The following is a 20,575-nucleotide window of genomic DNA, read 5'->3' as shown; positions in this document are numbered from 1 at the left end:
ATGAGGGAGATTAAAGAGAGTTTAAGGGTTGCTGGGGATTATATCTACCATAAATGTTGCTGGCTGTGAATCTTATCAGATCGAATGGATCGGTTGGAGAGAGAGTTAGAAGCAACAGTATGTGATGGATGGCAGTTATAGGAAAGGGGGGAAGTCTTAGATATAGTCACATGGATGGGTTAACTCCAGGAAAGGTAAGAGAGGTAGGCTGCTAGTCCAGGAATCTTTTGTGGACGTACCCATTTCAAACAGGTATGTTGTTTTGGAAAATGTAGGGGGTGATGGATTCTCAGGGGAACGTAGCATGAATAGCCAAGTTTCTGGTATTGAGACTGGCTCTAAATGCAACAAGTGGTACGTCGGGTTCCAAATGATCAATTATGTTAGGGCATTCTCTAATTCGAGGTACAGGCAGACGTTTCTGTGGCCAGCAGAGAAAAAGCAGAATGGTGTGTTGCATCCCTGGTGCCAGGATCAAGGATGTCTCAGAGAGGGTACAGAATGTTCTCATGGGGAGAGGGGCCAGCAAGAGGTCGTTGTCCACATTGGAACCAATGACATAGGAAAGGAAAAGGTTGAGATTCTGAAGGGAGATTACAGAGAGCTAAGCAGAAATTTAAAAAGGAGGTCCTCAAGAGTAGTAATATCTGGATGACTCCCGGTGTTACGAGCTAGTGAGGGCAGGAGTAGGAGGATAGAGCAGATGAATGCATGGCTGAGGAGCTGGTGTATGGGGGAGGATTCACATTTTTGGATCATTGGAATCTCTTTTGGGGTAGAAGTGACCTGCACAAGAAGGACGGATTGCACCTAAATTGGAAGGGGACGAATATACTGGCAGGGAAATTTGTAGGAGGTGCGGGGGAGGATTTAAACTAGTAAGGTGGGGTGGGGGGGGGTGGGGGTGGGATTCAGGAAGATAGTGAGAAAGAGATCAATCTGAGATTGGTACAGTTGAGAACAGAAGAGAGTCAAACAGTCAGGGTAGACAGGGACAAGGTAAGACAAATAAATTAAACTGCATTTATTTCAATGCAAGGGGCCTAACAGGGAAGGCAGATGAACTCAGGGCACGGTTAGGAACATGGGACTGGGATATCATAACAATTACGGAAACATGGCTCAGGGATGGGCAGGACTGGCAGCTTAATTCCAGGATACAAATGCTACAGGAAGGATAGAAAGGGAGGTAAGAGAGGAGGGGGTTGGCATTTTTGATAAGGGATAGCATTACAGCTGTGCTGAGGAAGGATATTCCCTGAAATACATCCAGGGAAGTTATTTGGGTGGAACTGAGAAATAAGAAAAGGATGATAACCTTATTGCGATTGTATTATAGACCTCCTAATAGAGGGAAATTGAGAAACAAACTTGTAAGGAGATCTCAGCTATTTGTAAGAAAAATAGGGTGGTTATGTAAGGGGATTTAACTTTCCAAACCTAGACTGGGACTGCCAAAGTGTTAAGGGTTTAGATGGAGAGGAATTTGTTAAGTGTGTACAAGACAATTTTCTGATTCAGTATGTGGATGTACCTACTAGAGAAGGTGCAAAACTTGACTTACTCTTGGGAAATAAGGCAGGGCAGGTGACTGAGGTGTCAGTGGGAGAGCACACTGGGCCAGCGACCATAATTCTATTAGTTTTAAAATAGTGATCGAAAAGGATAGACCAGATCTAAAAGTTGAAATTCTAAATTAGAGAAAGGCCAATTTTGGCAGTATTAGGCAAGAACTTTCAAAAGCTGATTGGGGGCAGATGTTCACAGGTTAAGGGACGGCTGGAAAATGGGAAGCCTTCAGAAATGAGATATCGAGAATCCAGTGAAAGTATATTCCTGTCAGGGTGAAAGGAAAGGCTGGTAGGTATAGGGAATGCTGGATGACTAAAGAAATTGAGGGTTTGGTTAAGAAAAAGAAGGATGCATATGTAAGGTATAGACAGGATAGATCGAGTGAATCCTTAGAAGAGTATAAAGGAAGTAGGAGTATACTTAAGTGGGAAATTAGAAGGGCAAAAAGTGGACATGAGATAGCTTTGGCAAATGCAATTGAGGAGAATCCAAAGGGTTTTTACAAATACATGAAGGACAAAACGGTAACTGGGGAGAGAATAGGGCCCCTCAAAGGGGGCCTTTGTGTGAAGCTGCAAAAATGGGGGAGGTACTAAATGAGTATTTTGCATCAGTATTTACTGTGGAAAAGGATATGGTAGATATAGACTGTAGGGAAATAGATGGTGACATCTTGCAAAATGTCCATATTACAGAGGAGGAAGTGCTGGATGTCTTGAAACGCGTAAAAGTGGATAAATCCCCAGGAAATTATCAGGTGTACCCTAGAACGCTGTGGTAAACTAGAGAAGTGATTGCTGGGCCACTTGCTAAGATATTTGTATCATCGATAGTCACAGGTGAGGTGCCGGAAGACTGGAGGTTGGCAAACATGGTGCCACTGTTTAAGAAAGGTGGTAAGGACAAGCCAGGGAACTATAGACCAGTGAGCCGGTGGTGGGCAAGTTGTTGGAGGGAATCCTGAGGGACAGGATGTACATGTATTTGGAAAGGCAAGAACTGATTCGGGATAGTCAACATGGTTTTGTGCGTGGGAAATCATGTCTCACAAACCTGATTGAGTTTTGTGAAGAAGTAACAAAGAGGATTGATGATGGCAGACTGGTAGATGTGATATATATGGACTTCAGTAAGGCGTTCGACAAGGTTCCCCATGGGAGACTGATTAGCAAGATTAGATATCACGGAATACAGGGAGAACTATCCATTTGGATCCAGAACTGGGTCAAAGGTAGAAGACAGAGGGTGGTGGTGGAGGGTTGTTTTTCAGACTGGAGGCCTGTGACCAGTGGAGTGCCACAAGTGTCTCTACTTCTTGTCATTTACATAAATGATTTGGATGCGAGCATAAGAGGTACAGTTAGTAAGTTTGCAGATGACACCAAAATTGGAGTTGTAGTGGACAGCGAAGAGGGTTACCTCAGATTACAACAGGATCTTGATCAGATGGGCCAAATGGCTGAGAAGTGGCAGATGGAGTATAATTCTGATAAATGTGAGGTGCTGCATTTTGGGAAAGCAAATCTTAGCAGGACTTATATACTTAGTGGTAAGGTCATAGAGAGTGTTGCTGAACAAAGAGACCTTGGAGTGTAGGTTCATAGCTCCTTGAAAGTAGAGTCACAGGGAAATAGGATAGTGAAGAAGGCGTTTGATATGCTTTTCTTTATTGGTCAGAGTATTGAGTACAGGAGTTGGGAGGTCATGTTGCGGCTGTACAGGACATAGGTTAGGCTACTGTTGGAATATTGCGTGCAATTCTAGCCTCCTACCTATCGGAAAGATGTTGTGAAACTTGAAAGGGTTCAGAAAAGATTTCCAAGGATGTTGCCAGGGTTGGAGGATTTGAGCTATCGGGAGAGGCTGAACAGGCTGGGGCTGTTTTCCCTGGAGCGTCGGAGGCTGAGAGGTGACCTTATAGAGGTTTACAAAATTATGAGGGGCATGGATAGGGTAAATAGGCAAAGTCTTTTCCCTGGGGTCAGGGAGTCCAGAACTAGAGAGCATAGGTTTAGGGTGAGAGGGTAAAGATATAAAAGAGACCTACGGGGCAGGTTTTCAAACAGAGGGTGGTACATGTATGGAATGAGCTGCCAGAGGAAGTGGTGGAGGCTGGTACAATTGCAACATTTAAGAGGCATTTGGATGGGTATATGAATAGGAAGGGTTTGGAGGGATATGGGCCGGGTGCTGGCAGGTGGGATTAGATTGGGTTGGGATATCTGGTAAGCATGGACGGGTTGGACCATAGGGTCTGTTTCCATGCTGTACATCTCTAAGATTCTATGACTCTATGACAAAGGGGAAGTGAACATAACTCCCTTCACATCAAGTCCACATTCTACCAAATGTGACATCAAAGAACTCTAAAAAAACTGTAGTCAACAAAAATTGGGGAAAATTTTTTGCTCGTTGGAGCAATACCAGACAAATAGGAAGATGGTTGTGGTTGTTAGAGGTCAGTCATCTCAACTTCAGGACATCTCTGCAAGAATTCCTTAGGGTAGTATCCTTTACCCAACGATCTTCAGCTACTTCATCAATGACCTTCCCTCCATCAAAGTTAGACATTAACATATTCTTTGATGATTGCATAATGCCCACCATCATTCTTGACTCTTCAGTTACTGAAGTAGTCCTCCTTATCCAAAAGCAACACGACTGAAATACCCAGCTCGGAATGATAATTGGGAAGTAACATTCGTAGCTCACAAATGCCAGTAATAGCCATCTCGCTAACAGATAATCCATTCATCATGCCTTGACATTCAATGATATTATTATCACTGAAATTCTCTCTATTGACATCCTCGCTGTTGCCACTGACCAGAAAATGAAGTGGATCAGCCTCGTATATACTATGGCTTTATGAGCAAGTCAGAGTTCATGCATTTTGCTCAAAGCTACCTTTAAACTTTTCAAAACCTGCCCTCCAAGTGCAAGGCACAAATCAGGAGGTTAATGGAATATTCACAATTTGCCTGGATGAGTGCAACTCCAACAATACTCAAGATGCCCAACATCATCCTGGACAAAGCAACCTGCTTGATCAGGACCCCAAATAATACCTTCAACATTTACTCTGTGCTCCACTGTTGCACAGTGGTGGCAGTGTGAACCATATATCTGTCAAGAGGAGCTGTCAAAGGGCAATATCAAGAGGACTGCTCAGAAGTGTCAAATGATCTGTCAAAAGTGGTAAGAGGACGCGTCAAAAGCACCTGAAAATGGGAGCTGTTAAACTGTCAAGGCATTTCAAACTCCTGGCATCTGAATCTTTGAAAAAATATGTCTGGTCCCTTTAAAGCATTGAGTTTTTTTTTATTTCACTCTGTGTGCCTAAGCCGGAGACGTTCCATTACTAGATTACCCCTGCATGAGCTGTTTACACAACCATCCATCATCACAATGAGATGCCTTCCGTTTTGGCTTTATGAACAGTTGTAAACAGTTACAGACTCACTGAATAAAGGAATTCCAACGTTAACTTTCTTGTTTTGATAAGGGATTATGCATTTTAATGAAATATCTGTTGTCATAAGACTTGATTTTGTTAAAGAAATGTAAATGTTGCTAATGAGTTTTATAAATGAGACCTTTTTTCTCAATATTGCAATGTCTGCACATATTTTACAGATCTTTAATTTATCTCTGGATGGATCCTGGGTCCTGTCATGGTGGATTGGTGTGATGGTGATTTTGTTTGGAAGGAATAACTTTGCATGAGTTAGCATTATAAAGGGCAGAGGTATATAGATTGGTCTAGAAGCTGTTAGGAGTCACGGGTGATGGACAAACGAACATACAATGGTTTGAAATGTATAATGTAGCATGGGCAACTGGGCATAGGTTGGCATGGACAGTATTGGAGACATGGGGGTCAGCAGAAGGCCTGTGTTGGCATGGAGGCAAAGATGGAGCATGGGGAGTGTGTATGGGGAATGAAGGGTGATAGATGGAGGGATGTTTTTATTATTAAACTTCATCACAGTGTCAATAGACCAAGGTAGGTCTTCTGTGCAGCCCACCTCCTCAGTTAGCAGCCTTTACTTCCAATCTGAAGTCGTTTGGCCCATCTCTCAGGGAACTGTCGGCTTTGCAGAGCTGGCAAATGTCTCTACTCTTCCCTGTCAACTCAGATCGCAAATTTCAAGTCTCCCTATCATCACAATGGATCTTTCATTAACCCTGGTAATTGGTGAATAAAAGACAGCCTCCACATTTTGGTCATGCATGTGAGACAGGAAAAGCTTCCGCATAGAAATGAAGCCAAACACATTAAAAACACCAAACTTTTCTGTTCATCTATCAGATAATTTGAATGTCAAATAACTGGTGTTCAAACAATGAAAGATCTAGTCTGTTTTGTAAACATCTATCAAACTCTTAAATAACAGTCTATGATATAGGCCTTGTAATCTTACCCATTTGTGCCTGCATTTCCTACGGCTTTTAGCATACGGCACATGTGAGGTTCTAAGCTCTAGGTTTCTCAGGGGCTTCATCTGTAGAGCAAAAAGGTCAAATGTTTCAACAATGCAGCATATTTATGGTTTTCTAACACAAGCAAGGACACAAACGGAACAACTCTCTGTTGCTATAAGTAACAAATAATATTCCATCATTTAAAATATTGTCTTGGGTTTTGTCAATTTCAATTTTTTTCCACCTCTCAGATGGACCTAGCTGTTCTCTATCAATAGGTGGAAGGTTGGTGCCATAAAGTATGTCACACAAGAAACTCCCCAACAGATTGGCCTAGGTTTTCACATAGTTGTATGTTCTAACATATTCAAAATGAACACATTACTCAATCATCATCATTACCAATAAAACCTGGTGCAAACAACTCCGTTCCTGATAAATTGCAGTTCCTTAATCTAAAATTTTGTTTTTGTTTCATTCTCCTGTAAACCCAATTTTGGCCAGTAGAAGTTTTAGACACTGAGAAAACACATGCAAGAAAGATGTTTGCAACAATCATTGTGAATGTTTTAATTGACTTATCAAGCAACATTTGGTAATTTAAAACTAACATGTGATTTTTCCTATTATAACATTTTCCATTATTTTTCGTTGGCAAAATAAGAACAAGTATAGTTATTGTGTTCAAGGAGAGAACTGAAGATACTGAAGATAATAATAAACCCGTAGCATTCATCACAGTGAGTCAAAGGAAATATTGCAAAGGAAATATTAAATAAATTCTAGATTTTTTTAATATCAATCTTAAATGCTAGTTGATTTGCCACATATTCTCCCATAATTATCAAGACTAAATATAGTCTTCAATAAATTTGGGTTAGACATTGGAGGACATTGGAACAAACATTTAAATAAATTCATTTTGATGTATGTTGATTTATTTAACGAGAACGAAAGCTGATAGTGTTTTAAGCCGCAGACAAGAAGAAATACTTGGGCTTTCCCGGCTGCACAAGCTGAGGTACAAACCTGAGATGCAACAGTGCCACCACTGATGCTAAGTTGCAATTACACATTGATAAGTTCAAAAAAAAACTTGCCATTATGAATGCAGACACAGATATTTATAAAGAAAAAGCTGACAAAGTTATCATGAAAATGTGTGAACATAAAATAAGATTTTGCGGATAGGAAGCATCAACAAAGTTTTTAGACTCATAGCATAGATGAAGGCATTTTGCCCTTTGAGTCTGTAAAACTCTGCCACCCTTTCACTGGAGCCCCGCAATTTTTTTGCTGTTCATTATGTAACATGTAGTTAATTTTTTTAAAATGCTATGGATAGTCTGTAAAGGATTTATGGAATGAACTAAGGAAGCTATCAACGATTATTTAGTGAAGTGGATTGCATTAAATTTCAATAGAAAATAAAATGATAATTTAGTAAGCATGATAGGTAGCAGCCGGTCTAGGAACTTAAGAACCGGGCTGTCAAAAATGGTCACCAAATTGACTGAGATAGCCTGAAGTGGCTAGAAATCCAAGTGGAAGAGCCAGAGAAAATCACAGTAGAAAATATTTGAGGAGAAAGTGAGGGCTGCAGATGCTGGAGATCAGAGCTGAAAATGTGTTGCTGGAAAAGCGCAGCAGGTCAGGCAGCATCCAAGGAACAGGAGAATCGACGTTTCGGGCATAAGCCCTTCTTCACAGTAGAAAATATGTCAAGGCTGCAAAATTCAACCCACAGATTTGCTTACAGTGATAGAGAGAGATCTCACCATTCTGGCTGGACTTGATACAAGTCCCAAAAGGTCAATGTAGCTGTGCACCAACCATCAACAAAACTATTCTTAGCCAAGAAAGTATTGAAATGTTTTGTTGGGATTGTGATATAATATGGCTACATCCTATCTATCAGGTAGCAAAAAACATGAAATCATGAGAATGGCTGAAAGATTGCTGTTACAATGCAGCTTCATCATTTATAATAGTAAGCAATAGAATTGAATTACCCATTGGCCTTTCTAGCAGAAAGAGTTTCTTTGATTGTCTTTATGTTGAATTCTATGTTTCGAATTACTGAGATGAGTTTTCATGGTATTATCAGTTGCAATATATATTGTTTAGTGCAACAGTGAAAAGAGATCTGCTACACCATCCATGTACCCATTTAAAACTTTGTGATAAGATTATAAGAGATCTGTTAAGGTTTTAGGTGGCATGGTAACTCAGTGGTTAGCACTGCTGCTTCACAGTAATGGGGTTTGTTTTCAGCACTGGGGGACTGTCCGTGTGGAATTTGCACATTCTCCCCAGGAATGCATGGGTTTCCTCCAGGTGCTCCATTTCCTCCCATAGTCCAAAGATGTGTAGGTTAGGTGGATTGGCCAAGCTAAATTGCCAACCATGTCCATGGATGTGTGAGCTAGGTGGGTTATAGAACCCATAAAATCCTACAGCACGGAGACAGGCCCTTTGGCCCAAACTGGTCAATGCTGACCAAAATGTCCGTCCATACTAACCCCATTTCCCTGCACTTGGCTCATATCCTTCTGATCCTTTCCTATCCATGTATTTGTCCAAATGCCTTTTAAATGTTATTAATGTACCCACCTCAACCACTTCCGCTGGCAGCTCATTCCATATACACCTCTGTGTATGAAAGTTGCCCTTCCGATTCCCTTTTATTCTTTCCTCTCTAACTTTAAACTGATGACCTCTAGTCCTCTAACCCTGGGAAAAAAACTGAATGCATTCACCCTATCATTGCTTCTCATGATCTTGTACACCTCTATACGGTCCCCCCTCAGTCTCCTATGTTCAAAAGAAAAATGTCCAACCTCTCCCTATAATGCCGACCATTGAGTCCAAGCAACATCCTTGTAGATTTCTTCTGCACTCTTTCCAGTTTAGTAACGTCTTTCCACTAAGAAGGTGACCAAAACTGAACATAATACTCCAAATGCAGCCTCACCAACATCCTGCATAACTGCAACATAACTTCCCAACTTCTATACTCAATCCCTGACTGATAAAGGCTACTGTGCCAAAAGCCTTCTTCACTGCCCTGTCTACCTGTAACTCCACTGTCAGAGAACAGTGAACCTAAACTCCAATATCTCTCTGTTCCACTACACTCCTTAAGGACCTACCATTCACTATGAAACTCCTACCTTGATTTGACTTTTCAAAATGCAAGACCTCACACTTACCTATATTAAACTCCATTTGCCATTTCTTGGCAGACTTCTTCAGCTTATCAAGGTCCTGAGATCCTTCCTCACTGTTCACAATAATGCCTATTTTAGTGTCATCTGCAAACTTACTAATCATACCTTGTTCATTCTCATCCAAATCATTGATATAGATAACAAACAATAATGAGTGCAGCACCGACCCTTGAGGCACTCCACTAGTCACAGGCCTCCAGTCCGACAAGCATCCTTCTACTGTTACCTTCTGCTTCTTATCCTCGAGCTAATTTTGTATCCAATTTGCCAGCTTGCCCTGGATTCCATGCTATCTGACCTTCCAGAGCAGTCTACCATGTGGAACCTTAGCAAAGGCCTTATTGAAATCTACATAGACTACATCTACCGCACTGCCCTCATCAACCTCCCTGGTCAATTCATCAAAGATCGCTAACAAATTTGTGAGGCATGATCTCCCACTCACAAAGCCATGCCTGGCTACTCCTAATGAAACCATGCCTTTCCAAATCTTATCCCTCAGAATCTTCTCAAGTAACTACCATAGATGTTAAGCTTATTGGTCTATAGTTCCCAGGCTTTTCTTTGGAGCCCTTTTTGAATAATGGCATATCATTCACTATCCTCCAGTCTTTCGGGACCTCACTTGTGGCTAATGTGATGCAAAAATATCAGCCAGGGTCCCCACAATGTCTTCTCCAGCCTCTTGCAGTGTTCTTAGATATATCTGGTCAGGACCAGGAGATTTATCTAGCTTCATACATTCTAATACCATGGGAAATGCAGGGTTACAGGAATAGATTGGGCAAGTGGGTCTGAATGGGTCGGTGTATAATCAATGGCTCCATACTATAGGAATTCTATGATTTTATTTTCTTTTGTTTTCTGCTCAGCTTAAATAATGTGTAAATAAAATATTGGTTACTTACAGTTAGGTATTGGTTCCCACTTGTGTTTCTTTCTGTAAACATATTCATTGTGAATTAGCTTGATGTTAACTTTAACCTGAACCACTTGGTCTGACAGCATAGAATGTTTTTAGTCTTGTAGTATACTCGATAGCATTGCAGATGACCAAGATAATCTCTGGTCTAAGATACCAAGGGTATAGAGCAACTGAATTGCATATGAAAATTAGGTTAAAGCATTACTAGGGTTTGGATATGAATACTATGTACTAAATCAATGCAGAGATTTGACACATTGTGTTGATTTTCTTGCAGGCTGAAGGGATTAACAACAGTGAAAATGAAAACATACCTTTTACTTTTCCTATCATGTTCTTTTTGTCAACTTTCTCCTCCTGGGTCTTTATTTCAGATACAATTCAAATTTCTCTATTTTCCCTTAATACTTCATCAAATAAGCCGTTATTTGATCATTGTAAATGAGATGCTCAATGTCTATGAATCCATAATAATTGTCATCTCTTTAAGCAAATGTCTTTAGAAAGAACATTGAATCCAAAATGGCCCATTTCACTCCAAGAAGAAAGAATAGCTGGTCAAGAAACATGTGATAAATATGTGTTTAAAAAAACAGACAACACCAGGTTATAGCCCAACAGGTTTCTTTGGAATCACTAGCTTTCGAAGTGCTGCTTCTTCATCAGGTGTTGAAAAAGCAGAGGTTCAAAAGCTCAAGATTCCAAATAAACCTGTTGGGTTATAACCTGGTGTTGTCTGTTTTTTTAAACACATATTTATCACATGTTTCTTGACCAGCTATTCTTTCTTGGTGTTGTATGATTTTTAACTTTGTTCATCCCAGTCTAACACCAGCTCCTCCAAATCATAGATAATGACGAAAGTATTGCCAACTGACTTGCTATATATAGTGGTGACCTTGCATTTGTAAACATTAGGGACAATCACCATTTTGGAGAAATAGCCAATAAGGGCTTAAAATTGTATGCAACTTGGTGAAATTGATTAAATATTTCAGTAGAAAATAGGGAGAAAATACTTTACTGGTAATCTTGAAATAGCAACTTTGGAACTAAAATAAAGGATGTTGTGACATGTGGCCTTCTTGTCTGCAGCACTGCAGAACATGCAGTGCCAATGTTATTTTTCATTTGATACATAATAGGTACTAAATATTTTTTGACTTTAGGTCAAATTTTCTGCTTGTTTTTAAGTAGAAACATGAACCAACTTGATATTTTATTTAACTCCCTTTCAGCAACAGGAATCCTCTGCTTCAATCTACATCGCAAATGTAGAAACATAAATAAGATTTAACAAAAAACACAACTGCCTGACAACAATGTTCCCAGCGTCACTTGGTGACTACTTCTTCCCCTCTCTGAATCTGTCTGACTGCCTCTCTTTCTCCTCTCAAGTCTCTGACCATCGACTCCAAAGCCTTTCAGCTCTCTTGTAGATATTAGTCCCATTCTCCCACTCACTTTCTGTTTTACAGATCCATTTTCTTAAGTGGTCTTAGACCTTCACTTCTCCCAAGCAAACCCATGCAGTACGTGTTGTCTTTAAAACTAAAGGTGGACTTAAAGTTCTAAGAAATAAAATCTGCCTACCTTGTAACATGTACTTTCAAAGCAAAACTTTGGGATGGAAATGAAGTCTGTGATTCTTCGTTGCAAATGTGAGAATTCCTATAAATTCTGAACCTCTCCATGAGAATGTAGAGATGGAAATAGAACAGACATGCAAACAGCAAAACTTGTACTGCTTGTGGAGGACAGAGACTTAGAAATCTAATGGTTCTGGAACAGTGTCTCAGAATGAGTCAGTGCCTTCAAGACACCAAAGTAGCAAATAGAGCTCCAAACTGTTACACTGAGAATAAGAAATGCCTGATCTGAATTACATGCTGAAAGGATTCTAACAATAAAATGAAATATTTAGAGATAAACTGGGACATTCAAAATAAAAACTTCTTTATACAGTTCACTGATTCTTAATGGACCAGAGAAAGCAGAGGTGGACCCATCCTTTAACAAACCCAAATGGACATGGATTCAAGAGTACAAGGAAACTTGTAGGAAAAATTATCAGAAAACAGATCTTTATATGGAAGACTAATAACTGGACTGTAATCCCTAAGATTGTTTGAGGCATAAAGTACATAAAGGATAAAGATCTTGTAAATGTCGTACCTTAAGGATAAACTTAGCCTTCATTCCAATCCATTACGAACAGCATAGTTAAAGCACAAAATGGATTCACAAGAGAACACATTTCATCCAACTACAAGATCCTAACCATTATTTTAACAGACTTTGTTTACATCTGTTAGAAATTGCTGTTTCCATTTCCTGATCCAGCTGTTCAGCTATGCTGTGGTCTGTTCCTTACAAAGTATTGTCATTGGACCAATGTTGTAATGTCAGCACACTTGAGGGATTATAGAGTTAGAATGAGATTTTTATTTTGAAACAGCACTATGGATTAATTTTTAAAAGGCTTTGCCACTGATTGAGCTTCATAAAATGTAATTAGGTATTATCCAATTAACTTTATTATCCAACCAACAATCTCTGATTAGGAGGCTCTGATTCAGCAGCTGAGTCTCAGCAAGTCCCATATTTTATGAAGGGAAAAGTTAATAGATGAAATATGACAAAACTATTCCTTGCAATATAATGTTTAAAATCATATACTCTAAATAAGGCAATGAATATGTCAGCCAAACAGAACATAGATTTTAGAGAGGAATAGTACTTTTTAGCAAGATATTTAAAAGAAAACATGCATTTAACATAGGGCTTTTCGAAAGAAAGGATGGCCCTAGCAGATAAAAAAAAGGAGAAACATATAGAAGAGAGGGAGAAATTGAGAGTTTTTGAACTTCATAAGTTGACAATGAAAGAGGAAATCGACATATAATAGCGAAGGTGGTAGGTAAGAGTACTGATGAGAACAGAGATGAAAAGCAAACCTATCATCACCAAAAGCCTGGTAGGGATCTGTTTAAATATGTCCAAGCATTGCTAAAGTTTGACAAGAAGAATGTAGAAGCCTTTTTCATTTTATTTGAGAAAGTAGCTAAACAAATGAAATGGCCAGTGACCAATGACATTGTGGACTCAACAAAGTTGGCATATAGATCTAGTGAGGTATTTGAGTCAATATCAGAGAAGGTATTTGGGGAATATGCTGAGGTGAAAAAAGCCATCTTAAGTGCATATGAACTAATGCCAAAAGACAATATTTCAGGAATCTAAGGAGGGAACTTGATCAAATGTATACAGAGTTTGAAAGGATCAAACAAAGTACCTTTGATAGGTGTCTAAGAGGATTGAAAATAGATCAGACATATGACACTTTTAGAGAGCGTGTTATTTTGGAGGAGTTCTAAATTTCACTTCCTGAAATAGTCAGAACTCGTGTAGAAGAACAAAGAGTTAAACACGAGATTAGCAGCAGAAATGGCAAATGATTATGAGTTAGCTCGTAAATTAAAGTTTGGCCTCCAGCATCATAGAGTCATAGAGATGTACAGCATGGAAACAGACCCTTCGGTCCAACCCATCTATGCCGATCAGGTATCCCAACCCAATCTAGTCCCACCTGCCAGCACTGGATCCACAGCCCTCCAAACCCTTCCTATTCATATACCCATCCAATTGCCTCTTAAGTGTTGCAATTGTATCAGCCTCCACCACTTCCTCTGGCAGCTCATTCTATACATGTACCACCCTCTGCGTGAAGACATTGCCTCTTAGGTCTCTTTTATATCTTCCCCCTCTCACCCTAAACCTATAACCTCTAGTTCTGGACTCCCCCAGCCTAGGGGAAAAAATGTTGTCTATTTACCCTATCCATGCCCCTCATAATTTTGTAAACCTCTATAAGGTCATCCCTCAGCCTCCGACACTCCAGGGAAAACATCCCCAGCCTGTTCAGCCTCTCCCTCCAAATCCTCAGCTCAAATCCTCCAACCCAGACAACAGCCTTGTAAATCTTTTCTGAACCCTTTCAAGCTGCACAACATCTTTCCGATAGGAAGGAGACCAGAATTGCACGCAATATTCCAGCAGTGGCCTAACCAATGTCCTGTACAGTCGCAACGTGATGTCCCAACTCCTGTACTCAATACTCTGACCAATAAAGGAAAGCATACCAAATGCCTTCTTCACTATCCTATCTACCTGCGACTCCACTTAATTTCAATCTGTGAGGTATAGAAATTGGGGAAAAGGGAAATCCTCAGATAGTAAAGGAAAAGGAGAGCTTATTGAAGATAATTAGATTAGATTACTTACAGTGTGGAAACAGGCCCTTCGGCCCAACAAGTCCACACCGCCCCACCGAAGCGCAACCCACCCATACCCAGACATTTACCCCTTACCTAACACTACAGGCAATTTCGCATGGCCAATTCACCTAACCTGCACATCTTTGGACTGTGGGAGGAAACCGGAACACCCAGAGGAAACCCACGCAGACACGGGGAGAACGTGCAAACTCCACACAGTCAGTCGCCTGAAGCGGGAATTGAACCCAGGTCTCTGGCGCTGTGAGGCAGCAGTGCTAACCACTGTGCCACCGTGGCGCCCACAATAATAAAGTCAGTTTACCCACAGTTTAAAAAGGTAACCCATAAGAGGGGAAGAGAAGTAAAAATCTCAGGTGTTTTCACTGTAATAAAGTAAGATACATAAAGTCGCAGTGATGGTGGCTGAAGAAAAGCAGTGGGAAAGCAGATGTGGAAAAACAGGATAAGCAGTAGGGTTTTTTAAAGAGGTAAAAGAGATCCTGCTGGAAGCTAAAATGCTGCAAACAAATGTACAGCCTGGTCAGGATTGATTAATAAAAAAGAATTTATCTGTGTGGGTAACGTTTATTCATGTGCACTAGGAGGAAAAGGTAAAGAAATTAAAATTTTAAGTGATCGAGGAGCAAGTCAATTTTTGATGGTGAGAAATGAGGAGGCATATACTTTGGAAGGAGTATTGCCAGGAAAGGAGGTAATATGTGGAGTTCATGGTTAAAGAGTACTGTTCCATTGTATAAAGTGAGGTTGGAGAGTCTGGTGAAAAGTGGTGAGGTAGTGGGAGAAGTCATAGAGAAATTCTCTGTCCTGGAGATACAGCTTATCCTTGAGAATGATATAACTGAATCAAAGGAGGGAGTGATGCCTACTGTGGTTGAAAAGCCCGTGGGAATTCAGGCAAATGAGATGTTACAAGAAGTAAATGCTGGGATTTTTTCTGACTGTGTGGTGACAAAGCCACTAGTTGAAGCAGGAGGAGAAATGAAAGAATAAAGGTACAGAGGTTGAAGTTCAATAGTCAGAAATTTTATTGGTGAAATAGTTGAGAACAAAACAAGAACAGGTTGAGGACAAAGTGGATATTTTTCGTTCAGTGAGGTTAGTTAAATTTTAACAAAAAAATGAACAAAGTAAAGTAGCTATAGCAAAAAGCACACACAGAAGAAACATCTGAGTGTATGTCAGAATGTTATTATCTTAAAAATTAAGTCTTGATGAGGAAATAGAGACCATTACTTATTCAGGCAGATGAAACATTGGCAGAAGCTTATCAAACTATACTATTGGTGGGCTATCGAAAGAAGATGTTGAGGGTAGCACATTAGATGATACCAATGGAGTCATAGAGTCATAGAGACGTACAACACAGAAACAGACCCTTCGGTCCAACTCAGCCATGCTGACAAGATATCCCAACCTAATCTAGTCCCATTTGCCAGCACTTGGCCCATATGACTCTAAACCCTTCCTATTCATATACCCATTTAGATGCCTTTTAAATGTTGTAATTGTGCCAGCCTCTACCATTTCCTCTGACAGAAAGTGAGGACTGCAGATTCTGGAGAGTTAGAGTCAAAAAGTATGGTGCTGGAAAAGCACAGCAGGTCTGGCAGCATCCGAGGAGAAGGAGAAGGAGGGCATAAGCCCTTCATTAGGAATGTGAATGAGGGGGTGGTGCGGAAAGGTGAAGTGGATAGGAGGGAATGATGATGGACAGGTACGGCAGGTCAAGAGGGCAGTGCGGAGCTGGGAGGTTGGATTTGGGATGAGGTGGGAGGATTGTTGATTTGGAAACTAGTGAAGTCACTGTTGATGCCATATTGTTGGAGGGTACCAAGACAGAAGATGAGGCATTCTTCCTCCCGTCATTGGATGGTTTGATTTGGCAGTAGAGGAGCCCAGGACTTGCGTGTCCTTGGTGGAGTGGGAGGGAGAATTGAAGTAGTCGGCAGTGGGGTTGTTGGGTTCGTGTGGCCCAGAGATGTTCTCTGAAGTGTTCTCTATCTCCCCTCTGGCAGCTCATTCCATACTCGCACCACCCTTTGTGTGAACAAGTTGCCCCTAAGGTCCCTTTAAAATTTTTCCCTTCTCACCAATCTCATGATTGATCAAGCTCAAAACCCTCATCTCATCCTCCTCCCATTATTCCTTGATTCCTTTAGCCCCAAGACTAAATCTACCTCCTTCTTGAAAGCACAATGCTTTGGCCTGAATCACTCCCAAAGGCTCACCACTCTCTGGGTGAAGTAATGTCTCCTCATCTGAGTCCTAATAGGTTTCCCCCTTATCATTAAACTATGATCCCTGGTTTGGGTTCCCCCAACAATGCGAACATCCTTCATTCATCTAACCGGTCTAGCCCTGTTAGAATTTTATACACCTCTATGAGATCCCCCCTCATTCTTCTAAACTCCGGTGAATTCAATCCTAACCAATTCAATCTCTCCTCAGTTGTCAGTCCTGCCAGCCCAGGAATCAACTTGGTAAACCTTCACTGCACTCCCTCTATAACAAAAACATCCTTCCTCAGATAATGAGATCACCCTTGTACCTGTATTTAAATCCGATGGCTATGAAGGCCAGCCTGTAGTTTGCCTTCTTTACTGCCTACTGCACGTGCACACTTACTTTCAATGACTGGTGCACAAGGACATCCAGATCTCATTAAGCATTTCCCACTCAATTTACGGCCAAACAATTATCTATCCTCCTAGTTTTGCTAGCAAATTGAATAACTCTATATTTATCCACATTATACTCCATCTGCCATCACCTTCCAAACCCATAACCACTTCCATCTCGAAGGGTAGCAGATACATGGGAACACCATCATCTTACATGTTCCCAACAAAACCCACTCATGATTCTGACTGGGAAATATCTTGCTGTTCCTTCAGTGTCAGTCTGTCAAATTATGGGAACCCCCTCTGTAACAGCATTATGGGATCTACCTACAGCAAATGGACTGCAGCGGTTTGAGAAGGTAGCTCACCACCACTTTCCCAAGGACAACTAGGGATAAGTAATTCATGCCTGCCCACATCCAGTGAATGAATTTTTAAAAATGGCTCGTTTCACCTTTGCTCAAATTGAGACGCCTTCTCCTTCCAATAGAGAAAAAAACACGCTCAAACAATGCCTTTATTTCAGTGAGGAAAAGCCAATGAAAACACCTGCATTTCAATGGCAATGCTCTCACCTGAGTTAACATGCCTGCTTTGAATTTCATTTAACTGTTAATAAGCCCCATTACACCTTCATACCAACCAAGTCTAACTAACCCTTTTTAAATTGATTTTCTTGCTTTGCAGACTTGATAACTGCAAGGTGAAATGCTTTGAATCTATGCATCTTTTCAGCAATGCTTACTTTTATACTGAAGTTTGTTGTGACTTAATAACTTGCATACTTCAACAAGACAGGCAGGTACATCCACATCAATGAGCAAAATGCATGAACTGTAGAGTCTCAACTTGTTTCAAAAAGCACAGACTTTACAAACAAAAAACAAATATTAACAAAACTTATATATTTTATCATGAGACATGGGCATTGCTGACAATGCCAGTATTTACAGTTTGTATCTAACTTGTCAGTCGAACAGGTGTGGTCAACCAGCTTATTGAACTGCTGTTATGATTCCATCAATGGCTACACCTCTAATATTGCTTCATTGTATGTAATAAACTGTAGGACATGCTGAGGCCACACTGAATTATCACAGTCAACTGAAAACAGAAAGAGCAGTGCAGCTAATGACCATTATATTTTCATAAACACTGTGGAAGTATGAACTTGATGCCATTTTTGAATTCAATTCTTTAAGTTTTTAATTTTGTTTTATGATTTATTCAATAAGGTAGCTGATATAAATGTTACTTTACTCCATTTTCACTTCCATCAGAATGCTCAATACAAGAGCTGAGATAAGGATCCTACTGTGCATTGTTCTTGTAAACACTTTGTAATTATCCTTGCAAGGCCCTAAAGCATGGGAATAGTCCTTGGATAACTTTTACAACTGTTTTATAAAATGCTTTCTTTTCCCTCATTTAAAAGTTGCACATGAAGCTTTTCACTTTTAGTGTAACCTTCAATCTATTAGCAAAAAAATGGTACCGCGAGTTGTTTTTACATTACATTTTTTGGCTTGACCACACAAAGAAAATGATCATAAACCTTTTTAGAAGAACTTCATAACCAAGTCATATTTCAACTAAGAATTTTAGAGAACTAGCTACTGCTCAAGTATAGGAGCTCACTTCTCGGGTTTGCAGAGGTCTGACTTCTATGCCTGGTGTGAGGGATAGTATATTTAAAATTATTTTGACAAAGGCTAAATCTGTACACTAAGGATGAAAATATTGGTAGTTTAATGGTTACTTCAGCATCAATATAAAATCAGGATATGTTATATCACATCACAAATCACTTGTACACATTGGGATTCATTTTGCAATCATCCATATTTCCTGCCATGCTGTAAATGAAATGATGAATGTATACGAGGTGATGCTTCATCCAGTTTTTCCAAAACAACTTCAGATAACCAACTGTAGCACCAGTAGTGTATTGTCCACCTTCATACACTCAGATTTTAGTCTTCAACATAAAAGGAAACCATTCACTAATGAAAAATGTTCATTAACGCAAGCTCATCAATAAAGGCAGTGTCACACTGTAGTGAGAAACCATGGCATCAATGTCCAATTATTCATATAGCTGATGAAACATTCTATAACAATGCATTCAACATCAACATGAGTTGAAGGTGTAAATGACATTATCACCAATTCTTTTAAATAGTTTTGGTAATTTGATTATTTTAGTTTATGTTGTTTAAAACTGATTAAGAAGTGTTACTAAACTACCAACAAAAACCAAAATTATTGCTAGAATTCAGCAGGTCTGGCAGCATCTGTGGGGAGGAAGCAGTGTTAACATTCCGAGTCTGGTGACTCTACATTAGAACTGAAGTACTACTACCATCAACATAAAAGGGAATAAGCTGAAATAAACTGCCTTGGCTAATACTCGAAAATGGCACATGATTTACAACAGGACTGGATGATATGGGCTTCAATATTACCTCCCCCCACCAAGAATGTTATGAACAACATCTATTTTATGAACAGGTGGCATGGTGGCTCAGTGGGTAGCACTGCTGCCTCACAGCATCAAGAACCTGACTTCAATTCCAGCCTTGGGTGACTGTCTATATGGAGTTTACATGTTCTCCCAGTGTCTGCCTGTGTGCTTTGGTTTCCTTCCACAAACTGCACAGTGTAGATTGGTCATGTTAAATTGTCCCATAGATTCAAGAGCAGTTTCTTCCCTGCTGTTATCAGATTTATGACTGGATCACTTATATATTTCTCTGCACCTTTTCAGTAGCTGTAACACTATATTCTGCATTATGTTCATTTACCCTTATGTACTTAAGTAAGGTATGTGTTGTCTGATTAGCATGCAAAGCAATACTTCACACTGTATCTCAGTACATGTGACAATAATAAATTAAATCAAATTAAATCAATGTACCAGTAAAAGGTCATTTGGGAGTAAGGAAAACTCAAAGCAAACTACAAAAACATTTTTACTGCCATGGACTACATTGAGATGTGGTTGAGTTTTCGTGGACAGGTCACATATGTCAGGTAATAGGAAGTAATAAACAGGCAGAATAAAACCAACGCCATTAATACCTTTTCCAGCATTTGAGAAACCTTTTATAAGAGTATTAATTGATTGTATAGGACCCTTCCCTAAAACAAAAAGTGGAAATCAATATTTGTTAACCATTATTTACACATAAATAAAAAGCGGGCAATACCACCAGTGCTTCATTGGAGGCTCTCTGATGATATTACCTAGTATGGTGATGAAATGTCTGACACGAACCTTCTAGCTCAGCGAGGGAACTTACATCCAGAACCTCAACCTGAGCTACAAATCTTCTCAAAACTCCATAATGGATGCATTACATGCTTTCCAGATGTTATTCCATTATGCAATATTACAGCTAAAAGGAAGTTAGAAGAAATATTTTATACTTGATATAGACTACCTAGAGAGATACAATCAGATCAAGGGTCAAATTCTGCATCAAAATTATTCAAGTAAGTTAT

General features: G+C 39.9%; 1 protein-coding gene and 1 long non-coding RNA gene across 3 annotated transcripts in view; one reads left to right on the top strand and one right to left on the bottom strand.

Annotated features, from left to right (window-relative positions):
• LOC122553572 (5'-3' exonuclease PLD3-like) overlaps positions 1-20,575 on the bottom strand; it is a 72,767-nt gene that overhangs the window by 41,532 nt on the left and 10,660 nt on the right. Inside the window, exons 2-3 of one of the 2 annotated variants that reach the window (XM_043697588.1) lie at positions 10,136-10,167; positions 5,997-6,077 (exon numbers count right to left, since the gene is read on the bottom strand). In XM_043697588.1, coding sequence (XP_043553523.1) covers positions 5,997-6,077 — 81 coding nt within the window. In that variant the 5' untranslated portion in view covers positions 10,136-10,167. The remainder of the gene's footprint in view (positions 1-5,996; positions 6,078-10,135; positions 10,168-20,575) is intronic. The other variant, XM_043697587.1, reaches the window with a different exon arrangement.
• The window catches only part of LOC122553573, a 70,515-nt gene that overhangs the window by 43,577 nt on the left and 6,363 nt on the right, over positions 1-20,575 (top strand). The window lies entirely within an intron of this gene.

This window comes from Chiloscyllium plagiosum, chromosome 10 (genome assembly GCF_004010195.1).
Source record: "Chiloscyllium plagiosum isolate BGI_BamShark_2017 chromosome 10, ASM401019v2, whole genome shotgun sequence".
Classification (NCBI taxonomy): Eukaryota; Metazoa; Chordata; class Chondrichthyes; order Orectolobiformes; family Hemiscylliidae; genus Chiloscyllium; species Chiloscyllium plagiosum.
The sequence above is the reverse complement of the archived record's forward strand: the minus strand, read 5'-3'. Positions and strand labels throughout refer to the sequence as shown.